Source organism: Bombus flavifrons, chromosome 11 (assembly GCF_040668555.2).
Source record: "Bombus flavifrons isolate JBK064 chromosome 11, iyBomFlav1_principal, whole genome shotgun sequence".
Classification (NCBI taxonomy): domain Eukaryota; kingdom Metazoa; phylum Arthropoda; class Insecta; order Hymenoptera; family Apidae; genus Bombus; species Bombus flavifrons.
The window spans coordinates 10,352,958-10,366,087 of NC_138452.1; the positions used below are offsets into that span (position 1 = coordinate 10,352,958).

General features: G+C 37.8%; 1 protein-coding gene across 7 annotated transcripts in view; it reads right to left on the bottom strand.

The window, feature by feature from the left end:
* Positions 1–3,089: 3,089 nt before the first annotated feature.
* The window catches only part of LOC138184880 (klarsicht protein), a 119,573-nt gene continuing 109,532 nt past the window's right edge, over positions 3,090–13,130 (bottom strand). For all 7 annotated transcript variants that reach the window (XM_069123280.1, XM_069123281.1, XM_069123278.1 and 4 more), the window contains exon 21: positions 3,090–11,110. In XM_069123280.1, the coding sequence (XP_068979381.1) occupies positions 10,819–11,110 (292 nt within the window). In that variant the 3' untranslated portion in view covers positions 3,090–10,818. The remainder of the gene's footprint in view (positions 11,111–13,130) is intronic.

Genomic DNA, 13,130 nt, shown 5'->3' on the forward strand with positions numbered 1-13,130 from the left:
ACCATATGGAGTGCTCGTTCTCTGCCTTGTCTCGACTTGTTGACACGAATTTTCTTCCGTTGTTTTCTTTTTCTCTTTTTTCTATTCTTTATAACGAGCTACTAAAAATTTTAGTGAAAGCGCGTTCGATCGACTCAGTTTCTGGTAATATTTTATGTAAGTCGTGCTCGAACGAAAACAAATGCATCGCACGGGTCGAAGCAACAAAACCTGCGAGGTACCGCCTCCGATTATGAGACGTGGAACGAGAGAGCACGTCGACACCCCCGCGAATCGACCGAACCGTAGACGCAAGCTCGTTCTGACGTAACACTTGTTGAGCCGATTCACCCCCGCGGCCATCCCTCGATGGACATTTAGTAAACGACCGAGGGATGTGCGATGGAATTTCTGTTATCAACGGCTGGACCTGATCGCGGACGAGACAAGTTCAACACGAACGATTTTCATCCTCTCAATTGTAATTTCTCGTGACAAAGATTGAATAGAGGATCGTGGTCGACGACCCAACGAGGACAGAAAATGAATCTTTTAACTCGAAATTAATTGGAAACGTCTATACGTAATCAGGAAGTTTGAATAGTTAACTTAATTTTTATCAAGCGTGATTGCTTCTCTCTCAATTTTTTCAAAGATTAACGTTTCTGGGAAAAGATTCGTAATTTTGCTGGAAGCTCGTAGCTCGTCCGTTTGCAATAATTTCTTGGAGGCGAATAAAGAAATTTGACTCTCTTAGACGCATATTAAGATATGACGAGGAGTATGGTATAAAGTAATTGATATTTATTAGGATTATATTTTTATTTACAGGATAACAGATATTCCGGTGTTTGTTCTACTTTAACGCTTTGATAACACATACGAGACCGAACAGGGCACGATAAATATTACAGCACGCAGTCGGAATTATTGGGAACAATATATAAAATATGTGAGGCCAGGCACGTCCTCATAATTCTATCCTACTACCCCAAAGTGTCGGAAATATATCGTTTCTTCGACAGTCTTGACAATTCGTTTGATCCTTAACAGAATCGTGAGTAGAATCGGTCGAGAGCGTACAAGAATTATCCAAAACCATTCCCGATCGTATTCTGTCACGCAAGTATGTAAAATTACCAACTTTTCTACCCTGTCTAATTTCTCGATCCAATGCCATTTCTTTAGAATCTACGATAACTTGTAACAAAATATAAAATAAGATGTAACAAAAATAAAAGAAAATAGGGACCAAAGAGAAAATACCGAATTGAAAGAACGCGAACACACTCTGACACAACGCTCTTCTCCCGTTGCTTTTCATTTTCGCGAACCACGCTCGCCAGCGTCGAATTATTACTTCTAATCAGAGATTCAAGTACGCGAATGGAAAATAAAAGCACCGGAGTCGCGCGGACAGGGTTAAATCAGCCGACCGTCGGCATCAGGGCCCTCCGGTTGTAACCGGGCTGCTACAATAAAAAATTTAATCAAAATGCCCTCTTGGTAATTTACAGCTCGACCAGTCTCAACCCTTTGGCCGGCGAGGGTGGAAAGAAGCAAGGAAGAATGGGTGGAAGAAGAAGGGTTGGTCGGACGATAGAGAGAAGAAGAACCCCGTAGGAGTCATAGACGAGCACGACACAGGCCATTTCATCGCGAAGGGGCTCGTCCCTGTAAAAAATAATACTTGTCTTCGCTCATTTGCTGCTGTTAAGCCCGCGACTCTCTCTTACCTCGATCCCCGCTGTCATCTCGTAAATTACAAATTAGAAACGTCAACGTGCTGTTGTAAACGCTTGAAGCAAGGGGTGTGTACGTCTTTTACGTGATACGAGAAGCATCTGTGGCGAATTCGTACGTCCTAGAACTTTCTTTAGCAACGATTAACAAATAAATAGAATTTGTCTTATTCGTCTTTCGAAAAATTATTCAATTACGATCGTGTCGTTGTTCTACGAAAATTACAACGACTCCGCGATATTTGAGTGAATCACGTTTCACAATACTAGCCTCAAATGGGGTAAAAGAAACGAATAAAGAAAACGAAATTATAATCGACAGTTCCTCGGAAGATCGTTCTATCGTAGTTGTTGGATATTCCGCGAGAAATCGTATTAGAATGGTACGAACGGCTTAATGGCGTAATCCCGTTCCGAAAATTGCAACGCGTTACTCGTCGCATGATTAAAGGGCATATCTATGCACGTCCGATTAAAGACCGCCGCGGTCGCAGCAATAATTTATTTACAGCTCCAACTTACGATATCCTGGAACCATTAAAGTAGATTCCCGGAGAAAAGTTTTGGCCGTGGTTGCCTACCTGGTGGGTACAGGTGTGAGTCGTAATAACATAGCGGCCGCGCCCTTTAACCTCTAATATCCCTACCTTCGTACTGACTTCACTAACGCCGCCAACAATCGGCCCCGGGTACACCGCAATCATCCTCTACCTCTGTATCAATCGCCAGCGGATCATTATTGCGAATACACTTAGCATTGCGCTTTCTCCACCGTTACTTTTGGCACTGTACACGTGTACGCGCCGCTCGCAAATATTCTATCGTGCTATTCCCTTTTTCAGCCGGCGCTTATCCAATTTTTCGCGTCTTTGAAGATTCCGTCTTTTCAATCGTCGTATTTCTGAAGATTCGCCGTGGTTTTGGAAATATCGTCGAGGGATCAGAGCAATTGAGGAATTACAAATTTATGAAGAATTTAGGTTTACGAAAAGTTCGGAAGGTTTGGAAAGTTTAAAAATCATATCGATCTTTTTGTCGGATGTGTCTCTTTATTTTCTTATACTTTTCATCGAGCATTCTTCTCTTAACGTTATTTAATGCTAATGTCGACAACCGAGTAGGTATGTGGCAAGTATGTAGGTATCTGGGTAACAAATTTGTTCTCGTCGTTTTGTACGATCCTTCGAGTAGCGTAACTTCATTCTTGCGAAGTATTCGATGCAATGACAAATGACGAAGATACTAAATGCCCTGTTTCTCGTGATTTATCCTGTGTATCTCTTTAACAAGATCTCTTTTTCTCTTTTCTCTGTGTCGGCAGTGGAAGGTGAAGAGGTTGGAGATACGACGAAATGAAGAGACGTAAAATGTTGTCCAAAACTGTAATTTATTTCTCCATGGTGCCAAAATACACTAGAATACTCCGTAATCGTAGAAAATATTATTGATATTGTTCGGGTATAAGTATATAACACGTTAAACGCAATGACATGTGAATGATGATTGAAATGGCATGAAATTTTCATACGAATGGGGTGTACACTTGAGATGGGATATATGATATGAATGGCAAAGTCGCACAAGTCTGAGCAAATAAAATTAACGATACGTATATGTAGCGAAAGAAGTAAGAAACCGTAAGAACACTAAAAAAAAAAACACGTTCGTTCGATAAAATTTCATACGTAAATCGTATTCAGAGTATGTTCGACCAAAATAAAATTTCGATAGAGACAAATTTGTTCGACGCATTTTAAAAATCGATAAAAATACTGTTCGATTAAGAAATAAAATAAAATAAAAAAAAATACTGGCAACGAACGTGTTTCCTTATAATTAAAGGATCGATCTATTCGGCGCTGTAATCGGCAAAATTGACAGAAATTAATCTACAGAACGAATAAAGGAATTTTTCGAAAAAAAAGAACATTCAAGAAATAAATCAAAAGGTTGATCAAAGGCCATGCAGTAGGTTCATGCCTGACATTACGGCGCCAAACTACAGAGCGTTGTAAGAAGTACGCGATACTTGAATTCGATCGCGTTCTCGAGGAATTCAAATGAAATCTTACTGATACGATCAAATTCAATCCTCCATGAACCAAGTCGTTCTTATTAAACGCGATATTCAGGAAGAAAAAGTAGAGAAAAGTATACCCAACAATCGATAGAAGATAAAAATTATACCGATCCATAATACTATAAAGGAATAAAAGAGATCAAGGTTCGTGGAGGGTTAATGTCGCTTGTATTCTGAAGATGCAATACAAACAGGCATCGTACTCTCGAAAGTACACATTCGATAGCTTTGTCGCAAAATAGCCCGCGGTTTCCTTTTTACAAAATTTTGCATCGCGTCTAAAAGTATTCAGAAAAAGTACAAAGTAAAATTTGTTGAATTTCGCATACAAAATTTCGATCATAGTAATAACAATGACCGTGATAGAAATAGAAACCGCAGGCCGCCGTTAAAAATATCGATTATCGTAATACAATTTGCAAACGAATCACTTTCGATTCTGCAATTAAGCGCGTAATTAATTTCTTTCTTTCCTGCTTTCTTTTTTTTTTTTTTTTTTTTTTTTTAGATTTTTCCCCAATATACACAACAACACGTTCGAGCGTTGCCCTATATCATAATTTTCGTTTAAAAGTAAAACCGCATGCAATGTATAATCTAAGTAGCCGCTACAGCAACGCAAAGGTGAATACATTTTCGCGACAAATCAAAGCTGTACAAAGCACGACACGATTCATTTTTTCCATCAATTCTTTTCCTTTTATTTTTTCACTTTGCGAGCAGACGCTCGCTCGATGCGGTGATGATACGAATGAAACGGAGGAAAAACAAGATGCTTCTCGTTAATCCTATATATTTATATATAAGTAATATTTTGATTTCTCAGGTACTTTATACACGTTGTGATAGGTAGAGTAGGCAGGTGAGGCAGACCTCGTGTTCGTCGACTTCAGGTTTTCCATTCAAAAGTTTCCGCCATCGACGTGCTTTCAGACGACGTCGATGTTGAACGTAAAACACGAATTCGATGACCAAGGACTCGTAACCATGGAACTTGTCTCCTAATGTACTGTTTAAAGGATCGAATTAAGTTGTTCGATCAGAAGAATTGTTGTTTCTTTAAGTAGTACAGACTAAGACAGTTTCCCTAGGGTGCAGGATAACGCTCTAGCATTATGATTGCGTTAACAGAGCAATTTTCATCCTTAGATGGCTGAATCACGAAACAGAAACTTGTAAATAAATTTGAAAGTTGACGAAATTCTTTTAAGCAATACTTTATATTATATTACCAACTCGAACGATAAATTTTCCTCTATCGTAACTTTTTACGTATATTTTTAACGAAGAGAATGTTTAACGAAGGATAAAGTCAAAGTATAGCAGGAGCAATGATACTTACAATTTCCTAAAGCAATTAATTCTCAAAAATTATGACGAATTACATCTCGTTGGGTGAAAATCGCTCTGCCCTCGCGTTAAGCTTTTCTCTTCGACATCGAACGACCCCTGAGGGTGTCGTCATCTTGCAGATCTCAATGAAAAGTTCTACTCGATCCCATAGGACAATCTGTTTAATAAAAAATCAAGTATTCAGAGAATACAAGAGGCTCTTTTTAAGCTCTGTGCCCTGTATATGGATACTAATTGCGTGCGTGTGTATATGTGTGTGTGTGTGTGTACACGTATGATGTCACCATTTGTCGTCGCCGTCGTAAACACGTAAGTACAGCGTTTCAAACTTTGGATCGTCAATGGTATATTCTTTGAAACATTGGAAGAATTATACATCGATCCATCGTTTACTGTTACCTTTTCCCCTTTTTTCTCTTCTCACTCATTTATTTTTTTTTTTTCTTCTTTTCTCTTCTGTATCTTACTAAGTTATCTCTCACGTTCCTTTATCTTATTATAACGTAGCATGCTTATGAATATACAGTTTTACTTTGATCAATGCTTGATCCGCCTGATTCCAAACTCTATTCTCCTGTGTCACATTCTCTGACACAAACACAACGCACAAACAGTGCTCAAACTCAAACACGCTCGATAACGCTCAAAGACGCCATAATCTTATTATGGAGTCTGCTATGTGCAGTGAAAAAATATAAGTCTGCGAGACATTTCGCAAACTTTTTCTTTCTCGGGGACCCTTGTTATCTTTCGTTTCGTATGTTTCTCTCGCGATAACGACTGGTCCTGCGCGAAAAATTAACGTCTCGACAGAAATGTATCATCCATCTACTGTTAGATGCGAACACATTCGTTCAATCTCTTTTAAACGCATGCACGCTTACACGGTAAGCATCGTGCACAAACTGTTCAAATCTATCAAATCGATCTAATCATCCTCTTAACGATAAGTTCGATCTGTTCTGTGAAAGAAGCTCTAATACGATCGCTCTATTTTCCAACGAGTAACGCGTTTTACTTTGACGTATACAAATTTATACATATTTTTTACGTATATTGATTATGTTTGATTATAGTTGATTATATTTGATTTTTTGTTGCCTCATTCGTTGGAAAATTGAGCGATCCTAATGATTCACGTCGAAGCACAATATTAATCGCATTACGCTCTAACGAAGCTGAAATTGAAACATCCTATCGCCTACGGACCCCTTTCCCCTCACAAAATATTTCACAAAATATACCACTTTAATTTTCGTTCGCCTCTGCGAAAAATCAATAGTTATACGTGTATGTTTTCTTTTTTTAAAAATTTTTTAATACAAAAAATATCGTTTGATCTTAAAGTGCGATCGATTCTTTTTACAGGCGCGCTATTTACATTAATTCTACTCTTTTATTTTCATTTTGTTTAATCTACCAATTTTGATCAATCTAAAATATGTAAGATCGCGTTTAGTGTAAATTGGCCAAAGTATCGTAAAAAATGTAGAACTGTGCTTGTGCAAATGAAAAATGTAGCACGAAAGATAAAACGCAAAAAATGTTTGAGCTCGAAAAGATTCAGTCGATTGAACGAAACGTCGTGAACGTTCGTTACTGTAAATTTGTGTCCTACAAAACTGTCCTCTATATTTTACCGCGTAGAAAACTGTGACGAAATATTTTCCATCTATATTATCAAATAATAATTATCCCTACGATGTACAAAAATAAAATTCGAAACTCTTTTTTTTTTTGTTTTAGATGCTTTTATTTTCGCTATCTATTACTCCGTGTCACGCAAGTTTTCGAGCGATCGTGCTGAAATAAATTGATCGAATTAAAGGTTGCGTGACGGAACTGTAATCTTATTACTCCCTATTGAAGATCAGTTCGCTTGGAAAACCATGTGGATAATCACAGCGTTTAATATTCAGCATGTATCAATGATTATAATATGAAAACCTTTGGTAAAGGTTTTATAGAAGCTCGCGTACAGGGTGTTTCATTTCAAGCGAGCCATGCACATTTCAACGTCGAATAAGTTTTTGAACGAAAATCGAAGCGTGGAAAATTTCCAAGCAAGTATTGCTCGATATTTATTGTATCCGTATACATTGTCTTCCAATTGAGTCTTATTGCGTCTAAGTATTTGTATCTTCAAGGATTAACAGATATAGTTGAATCTTTCCAGAAAAATATTTATATTTTAAATTTCCGATAAATGGACGTGTTTTAATATTTTGTAATCTATAGGAGTATATTTTAGAAGATAAAACTTATTTCTGCTTGTAATGCAACTTCTTTTATAGAATTTCCTAATTTTCATCCAACATATTTTATATCGCTAACACATGATTCAGTTAAAATGAAACACCGTATACAAGAAACGTTACTAAACACCCTAACATTAGTACCGTTGCAAGTTATCGAAACGATCTACTCGATACAAGTAAAGTGACCCTTCATGCGACAACTACAAGCGATGAGGATATGTGTATAAAAACCCACGCATTCGTAATGTACCTTAATGTACCATGTTAACATTTCGTTAGTTCGACAAATAAATGTCAATGTAAATCGACAGAACTGTCAGATTTCAATTAGTTCCGTTGTTCGTATGGCAAGAACGAATAAAGTTCCCAATAAACAACAGACAGATTCCTAAAGTCCCGTTTCTCATATTCACCTTTGAATTCTCGCTGAAGTCACCTCCCAACTCAAAGACCATTTACTTTCAATGTCAATAATATACCTTCACACGTTTCTATCATCATCGTCTTCGTCATCATTGCCCTCTCACGATCAAACGACGAACAGTTTCACCGTCTAATATATATATATATATTTTCAAACATTTTTATCATCTATTTTACCATCGTCTTTTATGATTTTTTTTCTTTTCTTTACCTTTTCTCAGTCGTCAAGCAACGAGCAGCAAACATGGCTGTCGATTCAACCACATGATCGCAATATCAGCGAATCGTACCACTTGAGGGTGTGTTTTCGATCAACATTTACCCTTTTATTTATTTATTTATTTATTTGTTACGTATTTTCTTTCATCCTTGTCATTGGATAAATGTTTACCAAACTCGTTCACCACGAGAATTATTGTTCCTCGATATTCACAAGATCCTTCGTACGAAGAATATCGATTGGTTAAGTGATGACAAAAAATGCGGACAGAACCGCGAAGTTCGATGGAACTTCAGAAAATAGTGCGTCTCGCGATTCTTCGATATTAGATGTTCCCCGAAGAAGCAAGATGACTTTACTTCACGTAGCACGATTTCGTGACTACGTATGCGGTTTTCAAACACGATATCGCTGGTATTTTAATGAAATTATCACGGAGACGAGTCACGTGAATGTGTGTGTGTCAGTCAGATGTTAGTTTCATTAAAATTCCAGAAACCTGTGTCTGCAATTCAGATCTCTTTTCGGCGTCGCCGTTTTCCTCCGCTAGACTCAAAGGCAACTTTGGTCCCTTTCTTCCGTTTTATTATCTTTTTTTCCTTTTTCTTTGTCGGAGCGGTCGAAAAGAGAGTCTGAAAATTTCTACGCGAGAGAAGTTCGTCTGCTGAAATTCTGATTGCCAGAATCCTTTCGTTCGTTGGTCGTTTACTTACCGACATAGATTTTTTAAAGAGGAAGATATGGAAATCTTCGTTCTTTTTCTATTTTTTTTTCTTTATGCGTCTTGTAAACGTCAATTTATTTCGAGCGACTGATTCAAAATTTCAGCAAAAGAAGTTCACCCGCATTCTCTACTTTACGGTAGCAGTTGACCATCGGCCAATGCTACCAACTGCTGTAAACAACCATCGTCCACATAAAAAACAGAAACAAAAACAAAATCGTTGAAAACAATCAAACGATACTACTGTCGTTTAACATCGCATGCATCATACTCGTCGAACATCAGCGTTCGCGTATAGAACATCGTTCCCTTTGTTTCCCAATCATTCGGAGAACGCTATAAAATATCTCCTCTCCCGATTTACATTAAATTACAAACAATAATACGTATATGTATATATATATAATTTGCAACATATATATATATATAAATAAATATTTATACTATATAACAAAAAACGCGCCACTGATTCATTGATCAGTTTCGAAAACCTCGAACTCGATATTATGCGAGAAAAGATTTCATTCATTCGTTCATCGTTATCGTTACTTGTCCTTGCAAATTCTCTGAAATGAAGATAAAGTTATTCTCTTTATAAATATCTGTCAACCTTATCTTTTTTCTTTGTTACTTCTTCTTTTTTTTTAATTGTTTTGTTATTCATCTGTACCTCTACGTCGTTCCTATATTTCGTTGAATCTTTCGTTCTTCAAGAATTTGCAGAATTATGCTACGAGGTTTCGATTCGTCGTTATATTCGAAGGCTCGAAGATTGTCTACGTAGATCTCGACCCTCTCATTCATTCTCGATTTCGCACGTGGCTAGAGCAGGTATACGAAGTTATACTTACCTCTCGTTTCATACTCGATTCGCACAGTTAAATATCTGATTTTGTAAAAACGTATAAAAAAGTTCTTCCTCATTCGTCGTTCTTTTTTTTTTCTTTTTCCTGTTTTGACCTAGTGCTCATAGTCTCTACGTCGCGCCTCAGTCACTTCTACATTATTAATCTATACCGTTCTTCACCTTCTTCTATCTTTTTTTTTTTTTTTTAATTTTCTATCGTATCACAATCTCAAACGAGCGCAGATCTTCTCTCTATCGTGCGTGAAATAAAACAGGGAACCATCACATTCAACTGAAAAGTATTTTTGTCTTGTGAACGAAGTTGCAGTCTCGTCGTAAGATCGAGCTTTGTGCTTTAAATTGACTCGATTACTGAACACTCGGAATTCTCTATGGCAGTGCAAGCGTAAAGTAAACAAATTTGGAAGAATTTTCGCAGTGAGATCGAGAATCGAACGTGTCAAGAAAAAAAAAAAACAAATTACAGTTTACGTATTTCAGTCCCAGTGGAAAAATATTAACGCTAAGCGATATTGTATTTTTTCACATTTGTGTAGAATACTTTTAGTATAAATATGGTTTAAATATAAAAAGTTTGAAGATAAATATAAAACTTCGGTATTTCAGAAACGACGACTGAACATCAAAAATCTGAACAAAACAATGATAACTCTCACTTTTTATATTGTTCCCAACTTAATTGACGACGTATTGATAATCGATACTACGAATTTCCCGAAAATCGTGCGCTCTTCGTACTATTCTTGGCTGGAAAGTTGTCTGGCGATGAAACGTCGCGAGTCTAATTTTGTCTACGTTAGAACAAAACCGCCTTTAATGATACAATTTTCGAAATAAAGCGCACGTATCATTATTGGAGTGAGACGTTGACATCCGCGAATGACCGTTTATTTCTACAAATGGAGAGAACTTCTGCGAAGAAACAAACGGAATAGCTCTTGCTTCTCTATCATTCTGCTGGCTAAACTCTCCAGCCATGCATAGTATTATTTATCAATCTATTCACCTACTAATTTTATCGTGCATCGCACGACCAACAGAATGGAGCAGATTATGCTCGGTGACTGAGGGTTCGACTGATCTCTCTCATACGAACGATGTCTTCCGTGGAGATTCCATGGAGTACGACGCCGCGTCAGGCTTTTCCAACAGACGATTGGCGTCGTGAAGCTCACACAGGTGGAGGACCCCTAACGTAGCGTAGCTGAGGGGTCAGCGAGAAGTTCAACGTGTTCGTCGCCTCGCAGCAATGAGGCTCGAGGAGACAGGCGGCGCAGAAGAGGGCGACCAGGGCCAACTGGAATGGCAGAGCTGCTCTGAGGATGCGCCAGACCCAACTGTGGGGAAGACCAGGCTCGTTGTTAGGGTCTCCTCCATCCGTGGCGCCGCTTTTCACTGCGTTCGTCGCGATTAGCTCCGCACCTTCCTTCAACATTTCCGTAACACCAGCCTTCTTGCGTTTGCTGCACAGTGGACAGAAGGAACATCCAATTTTTTCTGATTATTCCATGAATTTGAATCATTTTTTAATTCGTGTTCTTGCTTTGTCGAGGAGTCGGGGAGTTTCAAGGAGTTGAGTGTTGGTTTGATAATGACGATGTGGATGACGTGGATGATAGAAGATACGTTGGCTGCGAGGAGGATGTTATATAACCGGCTGCAAGTATTATCGAAGGAATCTCGTGGATTTTCACGAAAAAAGTAGGAAGGGAACGTTAGTGTTCGGTTTAGTTATACGAATACGCCAAGAACAGCGCATATGAGTTCGTTCGAGCAGATATTACTCGATTCTGTATTAGATTCATATCGGAGAAATTGCAGAACACTTTATTAAACACTTTCATAAGAAACGAAGAAACAGAACGAAACAAGTACCGCTGGTTAACTGAACGCACGATGATCAGATTAGTTTCTATGCTCGAGATTAAATTAATTACAAAGTCGACTAACCGCGAACTTCGGTTAGCCGTGAGACTTTAAGGTGTCCGTTTAATCAAGCAAATTAATTTACAGCGTCTCGTGGGAGAAAGTCAGGTCAGGAAATGAGTAAAAGGTAGGTTCTTGGGGAAATCAAATGTACATTTCCGTATTTTGGGACGTTGGTAAGTGACTTTCAGTGTACTCTCATATTTACAACAGCCATACAATAACGATTTAAAAAATTCACACTACTCTCTTTGAACGAAAAGTGTCCTAATTTTTTATGCACACCGAGGGTATATTTTTCGTTCTTCCTTTTTATTGGCTTGCTCCACTTTTTGTTTGCTCGATAGCGAATGAAACGCTATTAACGTTAGAAGGAATAAAAAATAATGGAAGCAGAGACGTTTCTAGAATCGAAACGAGAAAAAAAGGAAGGAAAAAATACGAGTAGACACGAGGGAGGGAGCTTTTACAACTTTTTTTATGATGCAATATGCCCGGCATTCTATGCTCACGAAAACTAAACCTATTACCGTTGCCACTGTGCAGTGATTAAATGCGACTATAAAAAAAGCATCCTTCAAACAAAGTTAAATAAGGTACCGCGGTGATAATGGGAATTCGGAGTAATTGCGATTGAAAGAGCGGATCACGAAGCCGGTTCGCCAGGGAAACCAAGTAAAACAAGGAAAACACACGTTTTAATGCACTTCGTGTCCTTAAACTTTCTTTTTTCTGCCAGCCTAGATATTATTGCCATAACAATAAAATTCAAGTATCACTGACTAAATCTTTAATCCTGATAAAAAGATATAGCAAACGTAATGTAAAATTTTATTCGCGTTTATCGATACGACAGTACCGTACAACTTCGAAACCAAAGGTGGTGATTTTCAGTCAGGTATTTCAAAAATTATCGAAGGTTAATTAAAAGAATCTAAAAGAAAGATGTTTCACAATTGCGTGGTAGAGAAAATAAGCGTCGAATATTATTAATTCGTTCCGAGCCTAAAAGGTGGTTACCACGAGAAATGTTCATTCACAGCTAACTTCTTATATTCAAATGAGTGGACGCGTTATGGAAACGCCTTTATGAACGAGCAAGTTCTTGTCCCCGCGTCTAAATAGACGCCTTCATTCTTTGCTGCTCATTTTGACGTTATGTAAATGGAATGTGCGCCGAGGAAGTCGTTCTTTATCCCCTCGAAGGTGTTGAAACGCCTGAATAAATTAAAAAAAAAAAAAAGAAAAGAAAACACGCGTCCGTGCATTTACCTCGACGGAACTTTCGTTTTAGTACATTAAGACTCATCTTGCAAGAAAATTTTCTAATCAACTTCCTTGCAACTGTATTAACGTAATTAAAGAAGATAAGAATAGATAAGAGACAAAGCGTGAAGATACAAGCGTAATATAGCGTAGATAGAGAGAATTTGTTCAAAGACGAATGGAGAAATTTCGTTACATAGAATTTCGAAAAGAGGCTACGAAAGGTTTCATGACAGATATCCATTGTTAATAATTGTAATTTTATCAAAAACTTTCTAACAGTTCCATTTA